General features: G+C 41.9%; 1 protein-coding gene across 1 annotated transcript; it reads right to left on the reverse strand.

Moving 5' to 3' along the window:
- Nucleotides 1-1,436: 1,436 nt before the first annotated feature.
- On the reverse strand, nucleotides 1,437-22,096 carry LOC103277862 (serine protease inhibitor Kazal-type 6). The gene is made up of 7 exons (XM_008104650.3): nucleotides 21,369-22,096; nucleotides 19,780-19,802; nucleotides 15,968-16,110; nucleotides 12,193-12,232; nucleotides 4,534-4,661; nucleotides 3,150-3,201; nucleotides 1,437-2,594 (listed from the first exon to the last, which is right to left on the reverse strand). Exons 1-7 carry the CDS (start codon nucleotides 21,424-21,426, stop codon nucleotides 2,571-2,573), a joined length of 468 nt encoding a protein of 155 aa, XP_008102857.1. The 5' UTR covers nucleotides 21,427-22,096; the 3' UTR covers nucleotides 1,437-2,570.
- Between the last annotated feature and the right edge of the window lie 2,512 nt (nucleotides 22,097-24,608).

Genomic DNA, 24,608 nt, shown 5'->3' on the forward strand with positions numbered 1-24,608 from the left:
AAATACAATAATAAATTAAACAATACAATTAAACAATATAAAACATACAAACAATCACATATAGAGCAATAAAGCATATTCTAGAGGAATTTGATGGGCAATACGTTTGGAAAGTCACTCTACTGCAAATGGTGGGAACATGTCACTGGGTCAAGTTTCTTCAACTAGTTGATGCTGGATCTTCCATTTTGCAACAGCAGAATGGATAACATAAAAAATGTGTAACAAGGAAGTGTTTCTTCCCTTTTCTTCATTAAAAAGTCATATAAGGAAGTCTGAGAAGCACTGTGGGTAATCCATAACTTACATAACTGGTTCATTGGCAATGGCTATAAAACAATGTAATAAAGAGTTTACATGGCGGAATTTAGAGCAAGGCTGGCATTATGTTCTACTCTGAAGATGACAGTTCTCTATCTGGAGACATTTTGTCTTGAAGGCCTATCTGGTCCAAAGGCTAACCCTGTAACAAAGAGGACCAACTTTTCCTGCCATTGTTGGAATAGCGGATAACATCCCATAACCACCCAAGACAGAATATATTACAGAGCTTTCCAAATACTTCATGCTGCTGACATACTTTTTAGACATGCATCATTTCACGAAACAATAATTCAGTTTTACTAGCATATTTAACTAACGTTTTATCATTTTTATTGTTTAATTTTGTTTACTTGTGTTTTGGTTCATCTTGTTTTGTTTTTATATTGATTTGATGTGTTATTATTTATTTTATTTCCTATGTATCTTTTGCACTTATTCATGTTGTGAGCCACCCGAGTCCTTTGGGGAGATGGAGCAGGGATACGAATAAAGATGATTATAATTATGATTATAAACTAACCCTTTAGAAGAAAAAAAGGGCAGATATTGTATTTAAATTGTAATAAATGCATGAGGTACCATATATTTCATGAAAACATTTCATTTATATTTTTAAAATATATGATTTGCAAGATAATAACATACATTTTCAAGATTTTAGTCAATTATGGGTCACAATATGTAAAATACAACACTAATAAATACTGGAAAAAAACTAGTTAACATTTTAATGAGATGTATGAGGTTGATCGGATGGACACATCATTTTAACTCGAACTCAGTAATTTTGGAAAACATTTCAAATTTTCTTTCTTCACTTCACCTTCCTTTTCCAAATTGTTCATTTGTTTCATAGCCCAAATTGTACTTACCACTGTTAAGATATTCTTGCCTTTTCCTTTCATGCTGGTGATTATTTTATACAAATGTTCAAATATCTCAGCAAGATATATCAATTTTGTGCTCAAAGTTTAGAATTAGACCGAATAACTCATGTTGCTCATTTTCCTCAAAATGTTTAAGCATAATTTTCCTCAATTTGTATACAAGGCAAATCATTGAATATCTCTTTGTGTAGTCAATTTTGAACTATGAATTTTAACCTGCATTTATTGCTGTTGGTCTTGTGTGTATTTTTATATGTATTTTTATAGTGTTGTGTTTTATCTGTCTGTTTTAATTGTGCTGTACCCTGTCTCAAGCCACAAGGAAAGGCAGGTACAAAATAAATTGTATCATCATCATCATCATCATCATCATCATCATCATCATCATCATCTTCTTCTTCTTCTTCTTCGTCTTCGTCTTCGTCTTCTTCTTCTTCTGTGTTCATTAGAAGTTGTAGACAACACACACATTTCTTAATAATTTTGTCAATGTGAATGATGTCTGCTGATTAGTCTAATTGCAATGTATAGCTCATACTATCATCTTGGAAAAATATCCTTCATTTGCAGCTTAATGCCTCTCAAATTCGGTCACAATGATTAAACAATAGCACAGCAAGATTCCTTTTTGGCAATATTTGGGCAATTATTTGAGCAATCAAGTAACTTGCCTTTGAGCTTTTTTTGATGCAATCACTCCCTTTGTGAAAAGTGTAGACTGCTTCTTTATAGATTTTGAAAGTTCAATAAAGTATTCTCCTGGGTTTTTTTTTTTTTTGACAAATGACCGTGTTTTGAGGCAAAATTATGCTTTAATTTGGTAGCATCCTTTCCTTTGCAAGTATATTCCCACAAGCCAAACCCTAGGGACAAGAATACCTTTCACTATTGGAAAATGTGAACTCCTGTTTCATGTAATCTTTATTGTATAAACGAGACTTGGAATTTTTTCATTTACACTTCTCACACACTATAGTTGATTCTTACACCGTTTCCTCTATAGTCGCTCCACTGTATTCATTACAAGCATCATCTTCACCAGCATTTCTTTTTGTAGTTAGAAACATGGTCATACTTCTTTCAAACTATAGTCTGCATGCCCCCCCCCCCCCCAACAGTCTGAGGGACTGTGAACAGCTTAAAAAGTTTGAGGACTCCTGGCCTATTCACTGGTTCAGATTTGTGTGCATGTTTGTATACATACATTCATGCTGGTAAAAAGGGACAGATTAAAAAAAAGCTTTAATTCATTTTATTTAGGCAAGATAACATATTTGGAGCCAGGCAATTTGGAGACTCAGAATTTGGGCCCACATTTTTATAAAAAGCTCCTTGGTCTTTCAGTCTGATCCATCATGCTTATCCTCTGGTCTGCAAATTTGCCTAAGAAAGAAAGATAGAAAAATAAAGAAAGAAAGAAAGAAAGAAAGAAAGAAAGAAAAGAATTAAAAAATACTTCCCAAAGTAACTGTTTTCAAAATTCGGAGTATTCACTGAATACTGGACAAAAATGTGGATACATCAATAGAAAGAAGCTATTATTATAGAGGGAAACTGAACAAAAAATAACTCTTTAAAGTCTATCAGAAATTAAGAAGCCTGATATTGTGATGAGAAATTCCACATGAATTTAAGACACTTTGTTCACTGTACTGAAACAGCAAAAAAGAAAAAAAGAAAAAAAGAAAAGAAAAGAAAAGGATTCTCATATGGAAATTACTCTTACTGGACCTAGTGGACTTCCATCTGAGCAAACATGCTTGAATGTATTAGTTGCTACAATGTTTTCTGTCTTTCATAGAATTCAACTCTCCTGGGCGGATTGTTAACACCCAAATGAAAAGGCTGTACCAAAATGAAAATTAATAGATTTACGGAATATCTTCCCATATGAAATTGTTTCAGGGAAGAATGGCCAACATGTAAAATAAGACATACCTTTTCTTTGCAGGGTCCTTCTTTTTTTATACCAATCAGTTTTCCCGATGACCTGAAATGGCAGAGTGGTTTGTATGAATGGTATTATGAAAATGTATTCTACCTTACAGGTCTGTTGTGGTCGTAGCAATTGTGGAGCACTTTATTTCAATTATTTTTTTATCTCTGCCCTTTTGGCCATATGGTCACTAGAAATGTATATTGTTCATTGTTGAGGGCATTCACAGCCAGAATCACTGGGGTGTTTTGTGTTTTCCAGGCTGTATGGCTGTGTTCTTGCAGCATTTCCTCCTGACATTTTGCCTGCATCTATGGCTAGCATCTTCAGTGGATCATATGGGACATGAGAGAAGCCTCCCACAAGGATGGTAAAAACATCAAAACATCCAGGCGTCCCCTGGGCAACGTCCTTGCAGATGGCCAATTCTCTCACACAAGAAGCGACTCAGGTTGCTCCTGACACGAAAAAAAGTGGATCATATACAGTTCATTGTTTAAAATGGAACAAGCATGAAGTAAGTGATTATGCAATCGCTGAATGCAAATTCGACATTACAAAGTATAACCTAACAAGAGCCATCTAGGAGGGGGGAAAGGAATGGTTGAGAAAGCAACGTTTTATTTGTTTGCAAAATCCTGGCTAGGCCATAGATATAAATCAGGGACAATGTCCCAGAGTGATGTTACTGGAGGGAATTGAAATGGCTAGATGTAATTGCCAGGGTCTTTCAATCATTTTTGGAAGCCAGTGAAACAACAGCATTAACTGAACAGATAATATAGTGGAGAACTTAGCACCACCCTACAGACATTAGAGATACCCCCTCCAATTGGTTGTGCTATTTTAGGCAATCCAAAAGTAATAGACACAGAAATAGACCTATTACTTACTAATGATATCCATCAAGAGGTATCTTATTTTGCAACCAACTTCAGGCCTGATTTCCCTGAGAAATCCCTATCCTCTCTTAATGGGTCCTGGTGAGCCTAGTGAGAGGAATGACCATGTTCAGCAGCCGGGAGTGAAGGGACCTAGCCAGTGTTTTATTTCCCTCAGTGCCCCAGAGTGATGTTGCTGGAGGGAATTGAAATGGCTAGAGAAAATGCCTGGCATTATAAAAAGTGCCAGGCCAGGATGCATCTTTCAAGGAAGTGGGCTCAGGGTAGGAAGTAGATATTATGTTATCCTGACCAAAACAACAAGACCCTCTTTTGTGCCCAAGGGTGCCAAGTGTTTCACTTGCCATGTGTCTGGGCCAGACAGGGGAAATGACCAGACTTTATGGGGGCAAGTGGGGGTCAACCATCTGTCTCTTATTGTTTTGTTTTCTGTGAAACATGCAGCAGTTGTCTTAAAGTAGCCTCCTTTTTGTGTTAAACTTACTGAATTCTTGCACACAAGATGCATATGTGGCCATAAGTGTTGCCATCAGTGCCACACACAGGTGCGTATAGATTAGGGCAGTCTGCCCCCTTGCCCTTCGGTGGTTGTGGAAACTTGCTGCAGTCAACCTATAAATACATTCCAGACACAGTGTAAATAAATGCAGTTTAGTGGACATTAATTTTTAGCAAGTTTAGCTTTGGTTGACCACCTATATCAAGGCGAGAGCTCACAAGTACTTGTAGACGAGGCCTTGTCCCTCACCTTCCTACTTTCCATATCCTCCTTTACTGAAATGCTAAAATGCATATAAATGAACCCTAGGGTGTATCTACACTGTACAATTTATGCTGTTTGTTGTATCTCAACACCATACAATGATGGGAGTTGTGATGACTCATGGGCCATGTAGTCCCGTTCCTAGTGCTGTTGTGGCAGATGAAGAGGAAAACTTGGGTTTTCCACCATTTCAGCCAGAAAGGGAACTTTCCCAGCCAGAATTGGAGCCCTCGCACCTGCAGGAGGTTTGTCTTCCAGAAATCTGCCAAACAAGCCCGGAGTCAAAATCTCCCCCATTTTCTCGCCGTAATTATTATCTACAGCAAAAAGGAGTGCAGCAGGCTAATCGCAGAAGCCTGAGAATTGCAGCAAAGCATTCAGATGATTAAGCCTGCTTTCATGAGAAATTTTAGGGAGTCATACATCTGGACACAGAGATTGACTTTCGGTGTTCTTTGGTGGGAATACGAGGCCTATTTAGGTTCCTTGCCCCGTTTGGAATCTTGCGGAGTCAATTCGTCAGCTACTGGAGTAGCGTGTGTGGACAGCTACTCCCGCTTCCAAGCCTTTGTTCCTGTTCCAAGCCTTCGTTTCCAGCCTTGTTTGCTCCCCGGACCTTGCCTTGTTCCCGGCCTCGCCAAGTAATTACCACGGATCTTGTTCTTGCTCCTCGTTTCCTTGTTGCCTTGAATCAAGCCTTGTGTTCCAAGAATCAAGTTACTTCCTAGCCTTGCTCAAGTTTCATGGACTAAAGGACCTTGTCATCTCCCCTCACTTTGCTTGGCAAAGTGAGTGTTTCGGTTATTGGATTACAACTTTGGACCTTAATATTTCATATTGGACATTGTTTCTTTGGACTAATTTTGACCTTTCCTGAAAGGTCTACTTCTGGACTATTTCATACACTTGTTTTTACTAACTTTATATATTTCCTCAATAAAGATATTAGATAGATTCTGGCCTCTGTGTATGGTTATTGGTGCTCTGCAGCCTGGGTCGTGACAGTTTGACTCCGCCACCCTAAGCACCAATTAACCTAGGCCAGAATGTCTACCGGAGCTGGGCCGGGTGGCCAGCCGCTCAGCTACACCATCGACAAGGATGAAGTGGACCGAATTCGTGATAAGCTCAATGCGCAGGATGGGGAAATAAGAGGTTTGAAGGAACGCGGAATCCGTCTCCCGGCCATGGCGTTGCCAACCAAGTTTTCTGGAGAAGCTTCTAAGGTTCATGTTTTCCGTCGCCAATGCCAGGCTTATCTAGAGGCCCGTGCTGCCGAGTTTCCCCAAGAAGACATCAAGGTGGCGTGGATTTACAGTCTCCTAGATGGGCCAGCGGCCAACTGGGCGACGGCACTGTTCGACCAAGTCTCCCCACATCTGAGATCAGCGCAACACTTCTTGGACCACCTTAAGGCGACCTGGGGGATCGAGGACAATTTGGAGGCAGCCGGCCACAAACTCCGGCGCCTCTCCCAAGGGGACAGACCCTTGTCCCAGTACATAGCCGAGTTCCGAGTGCTGGCCCACAACACCGGATGGAATGACGTAGCCCTCAGAGGACAATTTCGGGAGGGTCTCAACATCGAGATGTTGGAGGAAATCTCCAAGGTGGATCCCCCACACTCTCTTGAAGCCCTCATTGATCAATGTTTACGAGCTGAAGTCATGCTTGCCAACAGAAAACAATGGATCCGAGGCCAGAGCGGTAGAGCTGGGGCGAAACCTCCCGCTCCCACCGGCGTCCAGCCGCGTCCAGTATGGAGACCCCCGCCACCAGCCCCATACCCCAGAGGAAGCGAGGAGGTGCCGATGCAGTTGGGCAATGTGCGTCCCAGATTAGATGCCGCCGAGAAGGCCCGCCGCCAACGCCTAAATCTCTGTTGGTACTGCGGAATCGGGGGCCACTTTGCCAGAGAGTGTCCAGCCAAAGGGAAGCCCGCCGCTCGCCTGGCGGCGGCGTCCTCCATGGAGACGAAGACGTCTGAGGCGGCTGGCGCGCAGCCGGCGGGGGAAGCCAGCGACCGGGCGTAGAGAGGCTCGCCAACCCGGTCAAAAACCCCACTCAAGAGCCGCCAACCGGGGTCCTATTTCTCCTAGTGGTCACCTTGTGGTCAGTGAAAAAAGGACCCGTCATGGTCCATGCCATGATAGACTCCGGAGCCACAAACAATTTCATTGATAGAGAGTATGCCGACTCTCTGGGATTACAATATCACGATTTCAAGAACGCCCGTGTGGTGCAGGCCATAGACGGCCGCCCCCTCAAGACAGGTCCAGTGAGCCAGTGGTCAGAACCCACCAGAATGTGGATAAGGGAACACATGGAAGAGATTTCCTTCTTTGTTACCGAGGTTCCCCACTTCCCTGTGATTTTGGGAATTCCATGGCTGACGCTCCACGACCCAAGCATCTCCTGGTCCAACAGAGAACTGCAGTTTGCTTCAAAATATTGCCAAAACCATTGCCTTGTAGCCAAGGTCTGCCATGCCACAGACGCTGAACCCATCATCACCTTGCCCAAGAAGTACTCAGAGTATTGGGATGTATTCAATGAAAAAGAAGCCGAGAGACTACCCCCACATAGACCTTATGACTGTGCCATTGACTTGGTGGAGGGGGCCCCAATCCCGCGAGGACACCTCTACTCCCTGACTGAACCAGAGCAAGAAGCTCTCAGGGAGTTCTTAGAGACAAACCTCCGCAAGGGGTTTATCAGACCCTCTCAATCCCCAGCCGCTTCCCCAGTGATGTTTGTGAAAAAGAAGTCAGGGGACCTACGCTTGGTGGTGGACTATAGGGCATTGAACAATATCACTAAGCGAAACCGGTATCCCCTGCCTTTGATCTCGGACCTCTTAGACCGGCTTCGAGGGGCCAAGGTTTACACCAAACTGGATCTTCGAGGAGCTTATAATCTAGTTCGCATCAGGGAAGGGGACGAGTGGAAGACCGCCTTCCAGACTAAATTCGGTTTATTCGAAACCCTGGTCATGAATTTCGGTTTGTGTGGAGCTCCCGCAACGTTTCAACATTTTGTCAACGATATCTTTCAGGATTATCTAGACCGGTTCTTGATTATCTACCTGGACGATTTTTTGGTGTTTTCTAGATCACAATCAGAACATGAGAACCACGTCAGAATGGTGTTACAACGATTGCGGGATCATGGACTCTATGCCAAGCTGGAAAAATGCGCCTTTGATCTACAAGAGGTAGATTTCCTGGGATATCGTGTCTCGCCACAAGGGCTTACCATGGACCCGGCAAAGGTTTCAGCAGTATTGGAATGGCGGGCGCCAACCAACAAGAAAGAGGTGCAACGCTTCTTGGGGTTCGCGAACTACTACCGCAAGTTTATTCCAGACTTTGCCCGCTGGTCTGATCCAATCACCAGCTGCATCCGAGGGAAACAGCCTTTCCACTGGACAGAGCAAGCTGAGAAAGGGTTCCAACAACTAAAGAAATTATTCACGTCCCAGCCAATCCTTCAGCACCCAGATCCTGAAACCCCTTTTGTCGTGCAGGCGGACGCCTCCGATGTGGCGATTGGGGCTGTACTCCTACAACCAGTGGGAGATCATCTTCACCCTTGTGCCTTTTATTCCCGTCAATTGACCGCACCAGAGAGAAATTACACTATTTGGGAAAAGGAACTTTTGGCCATAAAGGCAGCCTTTGAAACTTGGAGACATTGGTTAGAAGGGGCCAAATTTCCCATTAAAGTCCATACTGATCATCGGAATCTAGAGCATCTAAGAACTGCCCGCAAGCTAAATCAGAGGCAACAACGCTGGGCTTTATTCTTTGAACGTTTTAACTTCCAAATCCATTATCTAACCCCAGCCCAGACCAAGCAAGCAGACGCTCTGTCACGGAAACCGGAATATGCTGCAGGGCACAAAGAGACCTTTGAGTCCCAGCTGTTACAGCCCGAAAACTTTGCCACGCTCACAGTGGGAAACACCAAATCCACTCCCATTGAATCAACTCCCTCCACTCCAGGGCCCCTTTGTGCTCAGGAAATCAGGGCTAGTCAGCAAGCAGATGCCTGGGCACAGGACCAACTTCGCCAAGGACTACATTTCTCCTTTTCGCTTAAGGATGGGCTACTTTGCTATAGAAATCATGTCTACATCCCTCCAGGACCGGGCAGGGAAAAAGCACTTCGTCTGTGTCATGACTGCAAGCCAGCAGGGCATTTCGGACTATTTAGAACCATGCATTTGATCCTAAGAGATTTCTGGTGGCCCAAGATCTGCAAGGATGTGGAAAAATATGGCAACACCTGCCCAGTATGCCAGCGCTCCAAGACAAGAAGGGAAAAGCCCTCAGGGCTTCTGCATCCCCTCCCTACCCCATCTCACCCATGGGAAATAATCTCTGCGGATTTTATCACTGATCTACCACCTTCCTGTGGATTCACCACGATCCTAGTGGTGGTGGACCTTTTTACCAAGTTAGCCCATTTCATTCCCTGCGATGGCCTTCCCACGGCCAAAGAGACTGCAGATTTATTCCTTCAACATGTCTTCAGATTGCATGGATTGCCCAAGAGTTTGGTCACCGACCGTGGGTCCCAATTCACCTCTCGTTTCTGGAAAGCACTACAAAAATTATTGGGCATAGACTCTCGTTTATCTTCGGCTCACCATCCCCAAACGGATGGGCAAACTGAGCGCACCAATGCCACTTTGGAACAATACCTTCGCTGTTATGTGAACTACCAGCAGGACAATTGGGCTTCCCTGTTACCGCTGTCAGAGTTTGCCTACAACAATGGTGTCCAGGCTTCAACTAAAGAAACCCCGTTCTTTGCAAACTACGGCTTCCATCCACGTTTCTTTCCCCCTGTCATTGAAACCTCGGAAGTTCCCGCAGCAGAGGACTGGCTGCAGGAACTCACAGCGGTGCAACAACTTTTGCTCCAGCAACTAGACCAAGCCAAGGAGGACTATAAACGTCACGCGGACAAACATCGCCAGCCGGGCCCCGAAATCAAGGTAGGAGACCGGGTTCTTCTGTCCACTCGCTTTTTGCCCTCCCATCGCCCCTGCCGGAAGTTAGATGGCCGTTTCATTGGCCCCATCCAGTGGTGGCGCAACTTAACCCCGTGACTTTCAAACTTCAACTCCCGCGCTCTATGCGCATTCATCCAGTGTTTCATCGCTCTCTGCTTCTTCCGGCGGATGGTGTGCGCCCTGATGTAGACCGGCCGGCCCCCACTCCTGTTTTGGTGGATGGGGAGGAGGAATTCGAGGTTCAGGACATTTTGGATTCTCGCTTTCACCGCCGCCGCCTTCAATATCTCATTGACTGGGTGGGTTTTGGCCCCGAGGAACGCTCTTGGGAAGACGCTTCCACAGTCCATGCCCCCGATTTAACCCGCCGCTTCCATCAGACCTATCCCGCCAAGCCGCGGCCTCGCGCCTCGGGGAGAGAGTCCCAGTTTGAGAGGGGGCTTGAGGAGGGGGATACTGTGATGACTCATGGGCCATGTAGTCCCGTTCCTAGTGCTGTTGTGGCAGATGAAGAGGAAAACTTGGGTTTTCCACCATTTCAGCCAGAAAGGGAACTTTCCCAGCCAGAATTGGAGCCCTCGCACCTGCAGGAGGTTTGTCTTCCAGAAATCTGCCAAACAAGCCCGGAGTCAAAATCTCCCCCATTTTCTCGCCGTAATTATTATCTACAGCAAAAAGGAGTGCAGCAGGCTAATCGCAGAAGCCTGAGAATTGCAGCAAAGCATTCAGATGATTAAGCCTGCTTTCATGAGAAATTTTAGGGAGTCATACATCTGGACACAGGGATTGACTTTCGGTTCTGGTTTCCCCAGAGAAGTGTTCTTTGGTGGGAATACGAGGCCTATTTAGGTTCCTTGCCCCGTTTGGAATCTTGCGGAGTCAATTCGTCAGCTACTGGAGTAGCGTGTGTGGACAGCTACTCCCGCTTCCGAGCCTTTGTTCCTGTTCCAAGCCTTCGTTTCCAGCCTTGTTTGCTCCCCGGACCTTGCCTTGTTCCCGGCCTCGCCAAGTAATTACCATGGATCTTGTTCTTGCTCCTCGTTTCCTTGTTGCCTTGAATCAAGCCTTGTGTTCCAAGAATCAAGTTACTTCCTAGCCTTGCTCAAGTTTCATGGACTAAAGGACCTTGTCATCTCCCCTCACTTTGCTTGGCAAAGTGAGTGTTTCGGTTATTGGATTACAACTTTGGACCTTAATATTTCATATTGGACATTGTTTCTTTGGACTAATTTTGACCTTTCCTGAAAGGTCTACTTCTGGACTATTTCATACACTTGTTTTTACTAACTTTATATATTTCCTCAATAAAGATATTAGATAGATTCTGGCCTCTGTGTATGGTTATTGGTGCTCTGCAGCCTGGGTCGTGACAGGAGTTGGAGTTCTAGAAGATCTTTAGCCTTTTTTTTGCCAATGAATGCTGGTGCGTTACCAAACTACAATTCCCAGGATTCTGTGGCAATGAGCCAAGGAAGTTAAAGTGGTGTCAAACTGCATTTTACAATGGAGATGCATCCCTAAACTAAATCTACTCTCAAATCTCCTTAGAAGCCAAAATGAGTAAATATGATCATATGGAGAAAGAATTCACTAGAAAACTCAGTAATGCTTGGTTCAGAGGAGGGCAGTTGGAAAAAAAGAGGGCTACATTGTAGCTCAATCAGATAGAGTCACTCAGGGAAGCTATGGCCCTCCCCATTCCCTAAGTCTAGATGGCAAAGAATTGCTAGGGAACAGAGAACCTTAGCCATGGTTTAATCTACAACCTTAGTAATAACTCCAGTGCTACCACATAGTTGCTCCCCCCACTTGCCCTCCACCTTCTGATAATAAAGTAGTCATGGGATGCTCAAGCAATAGACATGCTAGTTTGGTAAACAAGAAGGTTTGATGCCTTCCTTGTTAGCTAGGACATAAAGGCTTACACTTCACTATAGCTCTTTCAAACATATATCTTATGGCCATCCCATACTTGGTTGAGAGTAGGAAGGAGTCGAGCTGTGTTCCCATACTCATACACAGATTGAAAATGTCTTCCATCAAGATCTACTTGGATTCTTCGGAGCTCTCTGCTTTTTCAGGGACACGGTGAATTGTTGGTTAAGGGGGAAAGGGAATACCAGTCTCAACAACAACTCAGTTTGTGTTTGAATCTACATATACCTATACATTCACAATGGATATTGTATTTTTAAATGCTCCCTGGAGTTCTTTTAAATAAATAAAATGAGCATGACTTCTGAAGGACTTTTAATAGTCATTGCATATTAAGACATTTTTAAAAATTTCCTTTAGTACAAAAATCCTTATTTCTATAAGGAAGGTACTTTGATTTTAAATGAGAAAAGAATAATACATACGCATTCTCCTTTATGGGCAAGGCCTATTTTGGCTCCATCTCTAGGAAGAGAGACCAGAATTAATTAAGAAATTGACCAAATGTGTGAGGCATTGAAATTATTATTATTATTATTATTATTATTATTATTATTATTATTATTATCATCATCATCATCATCATCATCATCATCATCATCATCATCATCATAAGCCACCCTGAGTCCCCTGTTTGGTGAGAAGGGCGGGGTAGAAATACTGTAATAAATAAATAAATAAATAATAAATATTATTATTAGCAGCAGTAATAGTATTTATACCATGCTTTTCTCTTCCAAATTTTATGCAGCTAATAGTAAAAACAATAACAAGGTGTGAATTAAAACCTAATAAATACAAATATTAAAATAAAACATCAGAAGTATTAAAATAAACTGTTAAAATCATGAAAAAAATTAAATTCACAAAGACACCACACAACATCACCTGACTTGGTTAAAAAAACATTTCTTTTAAAGCCTGTCTGAAAAGAAAAGTTTCAGCCTGCCACTGGAAGGACATCAGGGAGATGGTCATTCTGGCTTCCCTGGGCAGGGAGGTCCTGAGTCGTGGGGCAGACCCTGAGAAGATGCTTTCTCTCGTTCCCACCAACCGAGCTTTACAATGGTGGTGAGACAGAGAGAAAGGTGTCTCCCGAGGATCTCAGGGCCCAGGCAGGTTCATACCAGGAGATACAATCTTCCAAACAGCCTAGACCTTCCCCACATAGGACTTTATAGGTCATAACCTATGTGTTAGGTGTTTAAAGCCCTACATGGTTTGGGTCCAGGTTACCTAAAGGATCACTTTCTCCCATACAATCCACACATTTCGGTCCTCTGGGGGACAGTTACTCTAGCCAAAACCCGACTGGCAAATACCACCCAGAGGGCCTTTTCATTGGCCACTCCATGACGGTGGAACAACCTGCCGGCAGAGCTCTGACACTGGATCAGCTGTCGAAATTTAAGATACAAGTGAAGAACCATTTCTTCCAGCAGGCCTACCCAGACAGTTTTAATGATTCATTTTAAATTTCCACAGTATGCCTGAGTTTTGTTTTGTGTGTTTTAATATGTATTTTATGGAAATATGTTTTAAAATATGTATTTTATGGAGTGTTTTAAAATTATGTGTTTGTTTATGTTTTAGTAATGAGGAGATGTAGGCAAGAAATAAAACTATCATCATCATCATCACCACCACCACCACTAGCACTATGAATTGTGCCCAGAAACAGACATCAGCCAGTGGAGCTGTTGCAACAAGGGGGTTGTGCACTCCCTGTAGACAGCCACAGTTAACAATCTGGGCACAGACCTTTGGGCCAGACAAAGTTTCTACACACTCTTCAGAGGAAGCCCCAGGTAGAACATGTTTCAGTAATCCAAATAGGATGTAATGAAGGCCTGACCAGATCACGCATCTTGAGAAATGGGAGCAATTGGTGCATAAGATTTAAATGTGCAAAGGCACTCCTGGTCACCATGGAAATCAGAACTGTCAGGTTCAACACTGAGTTCAGAAGTACCCCCAAACTGTGAAGCTGTATCTTCAAGGGGAGTGTAACCCCATCCAGCACAGGCTGAGTCCCTATTCCCTGACCTGACTTCTGAGTGACCAGGAACACTTTTGTCTTGCCTGGATAAAGTTTCCTAAAGTTTCCTGTTGTCGTGGAGTGATCAAAGTAACTGTAAAAAGTTCGTTCACATCATCATCCCATCCCACACAGAAAATAAAGTCAAAAGTGTGCCAGCACCTCTGCTAGCTCAGGAATGGAGATTGTTGATCAGTGGGGTGGTAGAGTACAGTGTGGCAATATATGGTCTTGTGCATTTATATTCAGACGTAAGTCCCTTGATGTACAGTGTGGCTTGCTCCCAGGTAAGTATGCACAAGATATGTTAAAAGTTGTCACTTCAGGCATGGCAACACCTTCTCTTTACAACAGAGATGACAAACCTGCTGGGTTATTAAACTGCAACTCTTATCAGCTGGAAGCTGCAATCCAACAATATCTGATGGAAGCAAAAATTTACCAGTCCCAGTCTACTTGAAATGAAACCCAACTTGTCAGCTGCTATTTTTAACAACTAATTTAGAACACTCTTCAGCTTCTGTATAACTGTTGTTCATCCAGTTGATTGACAGTTCAACAGATGTGTTTTTTCTAATGTAATTGTCATGCCTCAATCATGGATGGCATCATTTTTTAATTTCTAACAGTTATGTTGATTATGTCTAAGGTTTGTTTTTTCCTAGAAACGGTAATATATCAAGACAGAATTAAAAATAGCTGCACAGTGTCTACTGATTGCTTGGGAAACATTTCAGTCTTATGACTTCATCAAATGTGCTACTTTGCCCGCTGTATACTACTTACTCTCCACTTTCCACACAGAGCCCATTATACAACACACAGGGACTTGGTGAATGCATGGCAAATTCCTCAGTCATCCATCATGAGCCTAGATAACACTTTGTAATGTCATTTTCTAGGATTGACAAATTTCATGATCTCATCCTGACTCTCCAGTTTACATGGATCATCTTGAATGAGACAAGGATCCAAAATCTCTAGTTTTGGTGGGTTCAGCTCAAGTAGGAGCTATATCTTTGCTATATCTGTAGGAATTAATTGATTTGATGACCATGAGGCCAGACACAAAATGCTGAGTTAAATAAGGACCACTATGTTGACTTAATTATATTGTAACAAGCCTTGATAAAGCAAGAGGTTGAAATTACCTAATGCGGGGTCAGCTCAAGCCAAGTGTCAATCCTTCATTACTTCCTTAACCTTCTCTTGGGCAATGAACCGGACCCTGGGTGCAGTCCAATTACATTACTGGAACTTGTAGCATTCTATATATTTATTTAGTTTTGTCATTTTCTCATCTGGTTTTAAGTTTGTGTAATGCAAAATTATTTAGTCAGATAATCTTGTTTTCCTTGGGTAGATGTATTCTTTCTGGTTTGAACAGTGTGCCCCCAAACAGCCTCAATTTCATATTATCTAAATCTACCGCTTAATCCCAACTATAACAGACCAAATAAGTCCATGGAACTGACATAAATGTTGGCATACTGTATTTGATTAATGGAAAAATGAGATAATTTTATACCTTTTTAAAGGGATGGTTTTTAACTGTTTTCATATTTTTATATTTAGATATTAATTAATTTCTTTTGTGAGTTTATTTGGTCCTACTCCAGGAAATAGGTGGCATATAAAATAAATTAGTGTGTGTGTGTGGATGTGTGTGTGTGTGTGTGTGCGCGTGCGTGCGTGCGCGTGCAGGCCTGTAGCGAGGGGGTGGGTTTAGGGGTTCAACCCCCCCCCCCCCCCGGAAATTTTTCAGGTAAAAAAAAACCCTGGTTTACTCATGAATTTTAACTGGTTAACCAAATCCCCATGCTAAGTCTATGAGACGTAAAACATTAAGAGTCCCTCCAGGCAGGTCTGAACCTGGGGGGCGGGTGGGTCAGGGGTTCAACCCCCCCCCTGAAATTTTCAAAACCCCTCCCGAAATTTTTTTCTGGCTACGGCCCTGTGTGTATGTATATGTGTGTGTGTGTGTGTATGTATGTGTATATATATATATACATACATATATATATACATACACACACACACATACATACACACACACACAGTCTTCCTTTGTCTGAAAGCAGTTCTATTGGAAAGTATGCATTGATTAGTACCCTTCATGATCTCATCAACTCATCATACGAATGAGCTGTGCAAGTACTCACAGGATTTCAGCACATAGGAAACATTCATTGTTATATGTCATGCCATCAGTTCCACAGACTGGGTCTCTTTCCTTGTTGCAGTTTATTGTAGCTTGTTGATCTTGTTGATCTTGTTGATGTACTTGATATTTTTTGCAGTCAAGCTGCAAATAATGAAAATGCAATAGATTTGAGTACATAGTAACAAATTTGAGGGAAACTGTTTTTGCACACAACACAGCAAAGAAACATTTTCAACAAACCTATTATTTGCTGTAGTCCAAGACATCTAAAACCTGCTATCCAATATAGATTTACTCTGCCTAACATCAGGGGCAGCCTTGTCATTTCTCATTTAGAAAAAGAACCACAAAATATTAACATCTCTGTTGCTTATGAAAGGAATAACTGATGGGCCAAGTATTCACTCCAAGTGTAGTTAATATTGCATCTTTTGCTACTCCTTACCTACAATGACTATAAGTACTGTGAGTTGTAGTGCAACAGACTGCACTTTGCTCATTCTTGGCACAGAGGCATAGAATTGGGTTTGGGGAAGTATTGTTTGGTCTTTTATTTCATCATTATATCAACTGTGTCATGTGGGATTTAATCTGTTCAATTTTTAAAATGCGTTGTTGTTGTTGGTGGTGTTATTGTAAATACAAGTAGAGTAATACAAATCTTGATAGCCATTCCACGAGGCTATATAGAACAAATGGATAGTGATATTCCTCTAACATTTTCTCTCAATATAATCTATTCAAATAAGAAACTGAAATAGCTTTACAGCCCCCCCCCCCCCCTTACAAAAAGAATATTTTTGCATGTTTTTAGCATGGCCTTTGAATATGTGTTTTCTCTATTACTGTCTTCATCCAATGCTTCCAATGCTTTGAAATCTTATCTGTGGAACTTGATAGTTGCACCGTATCATCACTCTATAAACCACCTGGGGCTGATTTCTATTTTACACCCCCAACCAGCTGCCACAATCATGAAGCCCATTTTGTTGTGGGAGATTTCAATAGCCATAGCTGTGTTTGGGGCTATGACGAAGATGATAGAAATGACGAAGCAGTTCTAACGTGGGCCGACAACAGTAGAATGAGCCTCCTTCATGACAGTAAATTACCACCATCATTTAATAGCGGCCGATGGAAGCGTGGTTATAACCCTGATCTGATTTTTGTAAAAAAAAGCATAAGCCACCAATGCACCAAAAGGGTATTAAACCCAATACCTAACACACAACACAGACCAATATGCTGCGTGGCATATGCAGCTGTAAGACCGAAAAGTGTCCCATTCCGCAGAAGATATAACTTCAATAAAGCTAACTGGACAAAGTTTACAGAGACCTTGGAAGCTGCTATTTCTGATATAGAACATTCTATAGAAAACTATGACCTGTTTGTAGAAGCTGTGAAAAGATCCTCGAGGCTCTCAATCCCTAGAGGCTGTCGCACAAGCTACCTACCAGGCCTAAACGAAGAATCACTAAATCAGCTACAAGAATATCTCAGATTATTTCAAGAGAACCCATACAGTGATGGGACTATAGCAGCAGGCCAAAAACTATCTACAGCCTTAGCTAATGCTAAGAAAGACCGTTGGATAGAGCTGCTTGAGAACCTGGACATGTCCAAGAGTAGCCGAAAAGCCTGGCAATTGCTGAGACGCCTGGATAGTGACCCTCTGGTCAACCCTGGACACGCGAACGTGACACCAGATCAGATAGCTCACCAGCTAATTCAGAATGGGAAAACCAACCGCAGCAGAATAAAGATAAAAATCAACAGGGTGCCAGAACTTGAAACCCACCAGTTGTCTTCTCCTCTAAACCTGAAAGAACTCAGAGAAGCCATCAAGTGATGTAAGACTGGTAAAGCACCTGGCCTAGATGACCTGATGATGGAGCAAATCAAACACTTGGGCCCCAAAGCTGAAAACTGGCTTCTGAAATTCTACAATCAATGCCTGGCACACAAACAGATTCCCAAAGCATGGAGGAAAACTAAGATAATTGCCATCTTAAATCCTGGTAAAGATGCCTCCAATGCCAGGAACTATCGACCAATCTCCCTCTTATGTCATCTATATAAAGTCTATGAGAGGATGCTATTAAATCGACTAGGACCTGTTATCGAACCCAAGCTTATTGCACAACAAGCAGGTTTCAGACCAGGGAAAAACTGTACAGGTCAAATTCTTCATCTGACTGAACATATTGAGGAAGGCTATGAGAAAGGCTGCATTACGGGAACAGTTTTTGTGGACCTTACGGCAGCCTATGACACGGTGCAACATAGAAAAATGCTGCATAAAGTCTACCATATCACCCGGGACTTTGACTTCACAAAAACTGTCCAGACCCTCTTAGAAAACCGCAGCTTCTATGTGGAGTTTCAGGGCCAGAAAAGCAGATGGAGGAGGCAAAAGAATGGTTTACCCCAAGGCAGCGTTCTTGCACCGACCTTATTCAACATCTTCACGAACGATCAGCCACTACCACCACTCACAAAGAGCTTTATATATGCTGATAACCTTGGCCTTACAACACAAGCAAAAGATTTTGAAACAGTTGAAAAGCAACTCACCAATGCCTTGAAAGATCTCTCCAGCTACTACAAAGAGAACCACCTGAAGCCTAACCCTTCCAAGACACAAGTGTGTGCTTTCCACCTACGTAACCGCGAAGCCAACAGGAAACTGAAAGTTACTTGGGAAGGCCAAGAGCTCGAACACTGTTTCCATCCTAAATACCTTGGTGTCACCTTAGATCGAACACTAACATATAGGAAACACTGCATGAACACCAAGCACAAAGTAGCTGCACGCAATAACATCCTGCGGAAACTGACTGGCAGCGCATGGGGTGCAGACCCACAAGTAGTAAGAACATCAGCCCTGGCCTTGTCTTTCTCAACTGCAGAGTATGCCTGTCCTGTTTGGCACAAGTCTGCCCATGCAAAGCAGGTGGACATAGCACTGAGTGAAACATGCAGAATCATCACGGGATGCCTTAAACCTACACCTGTTGATAAACTCTACAAGTTAGCTGGCATTGCCCCTCCTGACGTGCGACGGGAAGTTGCTGCTAACGATGAGAGAAAAAAGGTCGAACATTGTGAAAGCCACCCACTGCATGACTATCACCCTCTTCCCACCAGACTCAAATCAAGGAAGGGCTTCATGAGAACCACCACTCCTCTTGATGTTCCTCCAGCAGCAGCAAGGGTGTCCCTCTGGGCAGCTAAACCTGGCAATTCTAACTGGATGGGCCCCCAAGAGGGTCTTCCTCCAGGGGCAAACCAAGAATGGGCAACTTGGAAGTCCCTGAACAGACTCAGAAGCGGAGTGGGCAGATAAAAAGACAACTTGGCAAGGTGGCACTACCTGGAGGAATCCTCCACCTTGTGTGACTGTGGAGCTGAACAAACAACTCAGCATATGTATGCTTGCCCACAATGCCCTGCCCCATGTACGGAGGAGGAGTTGTTTAAAGCTACAGACAATGCGGTTGCTGTTGCCCGCTTTTGGTCCAAAACTATTTAGTTGCTTGTGATTTCTTTTTTATTTCTTTTTTTAAAATTTTATTTTTATTTCCATTATTTGAAATGTACAATGCTTTTGACACGAAATAAATAAATTACTGTCTTTTGAGATTTCAGCCTTAAGAGTTATTTATGATTGTGTCGTGTCTCTTTCTACAATCCTTTCAATGCCCATTGTCCATGTGTCAGTTTGCTAAATTTCTGAACCATGAATTTTCATTCCTGTGCAAGCAATTGGACTGCTTCAAAATGACAGTTACAAAAATGTGAAATTACCTTATTTGCTGAAGCTCCTGAACCTGAAAATAAAATTCAGAAAAGCATTACAACTTTCAGAAAAGCATTACAAGTGTTCAGAATATCTAACTTTATGCATTGTAACCTTATAATGAGGGGGAAATGGTCTTTAGACTAAGTAATCTGGACCGGCTAGATTAAAACAATTTATTTATTTATGTATTTATTTATTTATTTACAGTATTTATATTCCACCCTTCTCACCCCAAAAGGGACTCAGGGCAGATTACAATGAACATATATATGGCAAACATTCAATGCCATCAGACAAACAACATATAGTATAGACACACACAGAGGCAATTTTAACATTTCCAGCTTCATGAGGGTATGCTCAATTCTGGCCATAGGGGTAGCTGTTGCTTCATCATCCACGAGTGGTGCCGAGTGCTGTACTTCCTCATTCCTTTCCACATGTTGCTGGCAGTTTTATAGTGTTGTAAATTAGTTAAATTAGCCTCCTGCATAAAGTGTACCTAAATTTTCTACTTGACAGATGCAACTGTCTTTCAGGCTGCTTAGGTAAACAGCAAGCCAGGCTATTTAATGGTCAGGGGCTTAACCTGACCCAGGCTTCAAACTCATGACCTGTCGGTCAGTAGTGATTTATTGCAGCCGGTTACAAGAGTCCCTTTTATGCATGGCTCCTCAAAGGTTTTAAACAGAGAGCCAATTCACTGTTCTTCCGACTATAGTTTGCAAAAAGCATGAAAGAACAATACAACATTTAAAATGAAGAACAGTTTTAACCAACATAAACTTACCACTATTTCAATGGGCCTGCTGAAAGGCTGCCAAAAGTCAAGTTAAATAGGAGTGTTGTTGTGTGTCTTCAAGTTGTTTCAGACTTAGGGCAACCCAAAGTCTAAAGTCTAGGGTGGAGGCCAAGTAAATGACCTTGGAGGGATGGATCCAGGCCCCAGGCCTTAGTTTGGGGATCCCTACTTTTATATGTCAGGTTACCATCACACTCAAAACAAAACAAAAATTAGTGTATTATTTTAGCAATGAAGTAATTTTGAAAATTTAATAGGATGTTTTATTTTGAGGCCCTCATAATTTGAGTTTCCTCCTATATGGCCAACAGATAAATCTGCTGTTTATTACCAAAGTAATAAAACTTATCAGAAGTCCTTCATCAATGAATCCTTCAAAGTTGTCTCGTGTTGGAGTGCTGTCATGTACCTTTACCATTCTTGATGGCAATTCATGGGAAGGAAGTAGTTCTGGATCCACAAGATCCATCAGTATTCAATGAACAGAAATTTGTAGCAATGCCAGCTTCAATCATCTCTTATTTTGGATGTATGATCAGCTAATAGGAACACTCATAGCTTAAATATTTCTCCTACGTCAATTTCCATGCTCACCCTATCCCAATTCTTTGTACTTATATTTTAAAATAAATTTCTATTTTATTGAAAAATTAAAATACATTTTAACATAATTAATTACGATCAAGCAAAGTAAGTGGCACCAAAAATAATATTTTCTTCTGTACAGTAAAAACTCAAATTTTATCATATTTGAAGCCTTGAAGCTGGCAGAGCAGTGGAAAGAAGTCTTACCTAGAAAGAAACAATAGCTCACAAGGGAAAGGATCACAGAGATGGTGGTTATCTTCATGGTTAAGAAACCAGTCTTCTCTTAGGATTCAGCTGATGCTTTGTTTTTCTCTGTTAGGTTTTGGATATGTATATCTGATGATCAGCATTCTTAAAGAATTTTATTTGGGGCAGAGGTAAGGCTAGATAAATGCTACTTCTCTTCCTTTAAGATATGATCTCAGAAAATTTGCATATTGTGTAAGTGCATCTGGTGGTTGGGAACAAGAAAGAGATCCTAACAAAGAGATCTAACAAAAGCCTACAGACAGATGGGCTGCCTCCTACAGAGACAGGCTTTTGAACTAGTGCACCTCTTTAGCAGACTAATAGAGGAGGAAATTGTTTTTTTCCCTATTTCCCATTCCACGTCCCATGGAGACATGGAGGGGAAGTGGGTCAGCTCAAGCAGTGTGAAGTTGGTAGTGCTGGGTCCAGGAGCAGAGGAGAAGGCATGCATTTTTATTCCCATCATTATTTCCCTGCCTGCAGAATGGTTTTGAATAATCTTCTTGTAAGTATTCTTTTCAGGGCGATAATGATAATAAAACACATGACCCAAGTACCTTGCTTACATCAAAAGTTGGCTGGAGTAATCAGTGTGGTAATTCCAATTTGGAAAGGAGATTGAAGCCTGCATCCCACTCTGGAAGGGGTTTAAGGAAATGAATGAGGCTGAAGGAAAAGAGAGGTCAGAGATAAAATGAAGTGTGCAAGGATAGCTGTAATCTTAACAGTTTGGATATGTTCTCATCTTTTGAGCAAGCTCTTATGCACCATGTTTTCAAGCAGACAAAACACAGCTCTTTCCCACATGACAGCCTTTAGAGCTGCAAAGCACATCTTATTTATTTGTTTATTTATTTATTTACAGTATTTATATTCCGCCCTTCTCACCCCGAAGGGGACTCAGGGCGGATCACATTATAACACACATAGGGCAAACATTCAATGCCCATAAACACATCAAACAGAGACTGAGAGACACACGCAGAGGCAAGTTAACCTTCTTCTGAGGGGATGTTCGATTCTGGCCACAGGGGGGAGCAGCTGCTTCATCATCCACACTGACGGCATTTCCTCATTCCAGGTCGTAAATTAGTTAATCTTGCCTCCCCACTTTATAAGTGGTACCTTATTTCCTACTTGATAGATGCAACTATCTTTCGGGTTGCTAGGTCAGCAACGAGCAGGGGCTATTTTTTATTTTTAATTGACGGGTGCTCACCCCGCCACGGGCTGGCCTCGAACTCATGACCTCATGGTCAGAGTGATTTAAGGCAGCTGCTCAACAGCTGCGCCACAGCCCGGCCCCATCTTAGTTCCATGCATGTTATTTAAGAAGATGATATCAAAGGATTAATTAATCTAATTAATTGAAATGCATCTGTATCTTTCAAACTGTTATCCGGCCACATTGTGGCCTGAGCAAGTTCACCCTTAAATGTTGAGGTGGAGTGCTACCATCATGTCTGGACAACAAGCAGCATATGCATTGTGCCCATGGAAGTGTATTTAGTCCTGCCCATCCATTGACAGAAGTCTCTGATCCAACAGGAGCTTCTCTAACTATAGGAGAGAGGGTGCAGTATTTTCACAGCTTCCCCTTTGAGCAGATTGGAGAGTACAGAGGCTACAGATGGAAGAAGGAATTTTCAAAATGACTTATCGTTTTCATTTATGGAAGCCTCCATTGGCTCAAAAACAAGTGGTGGATAGTTTCCATTGAGCACAAATGCAACTTAAGGACAAACCTACAGAACTATCTTGTTTGTAACTTGGGGAATGTCTGTACAGCAGAGTCTCACTTATCCAACATAAAAGGGCTGGCAGAATGTTGGATAAGAGAAAATGTTGGATAATAAGGAGAGATTAAGGAAAAGCCTATTAAACATCAAATTACATTATGATTTTACAAATTAAGCACCAAAATTATTACATTATGTTTTACAACAAATCAATAGAAAAGCAGCCCAATACACAGTAATGTTAGGTAGTAATTACTGTATTTACAAATTTAGCACCAAAACATCACAATGTATTGAAAACATTGACTACAAAAACATTGTCTACTAAAAGACTGACTGTATTGGTTAATATAGAATGTTGGATAAGCAAAGATTGGATAATCGAGACTCTACTGTATTTTAGGTTAAAAAACAGTAATAGAATGTTATCCCCTATATCAGAGACAACCTTCATGCCATTCTCTGTAACTCCACTATTTTGATCATATGTTAATCAAAATTAACTAATTAAATATTTCAAATTATTGCTTATAGAAATTAGTGTCACACAAGGCAGGTTTGCAAAATGTGAAAATGTGCCCACATTATATATATATATATATATATATATATATCTCCTCATTATATATGAGGTTTACTGCATGGTGGACTTTGACAGGGGATACCTTTCGTTGAATAAATTTTCATAACTGTATTGCCTCCATAGCTTCCTTCCTTTGGAAAATCACTCTGCTGCAAAAAGTGGGTAGATGTCACTGTGTGAGGTTGCTTCAACCAGTTGATACTGGATCTTCCAGTTTGTAACAGTAGAATGTATAATGTAAAAACCTGAGTTATAAGGAAGTGTTTCTTCCCTTTTCCTCATTTAAAAGTCACATAAGGAAGTCTGAGGAACAGAGTGGGGGGCATAGTTAACAAAAACTGACTCATTGGCAGTGGTTGTAAAATAATGCAACAAAGAGTCCACATGGCTACTTTTACAGCAAGGCTGACATTATGTTCTACTGTGAAGAGGACAATTCTCCACCTGATTTTGAAGGACTATCTGGTCCAAAAAAGGCCAACTCAAGACATTTTGCTGCCATTGTTGGAACATCAGATGGCATCCCATACCCACCCAAGACAGGATATATTGCAGAGCTTTCCAAACATTTCATACTGGTGAAATGCTTTTTGGACATATATCATTTTGCAAAACAGTAATTCAGTTTTACTAGCAAATTGGAGGTTAAACTAACCCCTTATAAGAGACTAGCTGTGCCCGGCCACGCGTTGCTGTGGCGTTGTCTGGTGGTGTTGGTGAGAAATTGTTGAGGTAGTGGTGGTATTGAATGTCTGTTGTATGGTTGTCTTTATGTTTAGTATGCACACTGAAGTGGATTATATGGCAGTGTGGAGTCAAGATAATCCAGTTCAAAGCAGACAATATAAGATTCTAAATGGGTTATATAGCTGT

The sequence above is a fragment of the Anolis carolinensis genome, chromosome 2 (genome assembly GCF_035594765.1).
Source record: "Anolis carolinensis isolate JA03-04 chromosome 2, rAnoCar3.1.pri, whole genome shotgun sequence".
Lineage (NCBI taxonomy): Eukaryota > Metazoa > Chordata > Lepidosauria > Squamata > Dactyloidae > Anolis > Anolis carolinensis.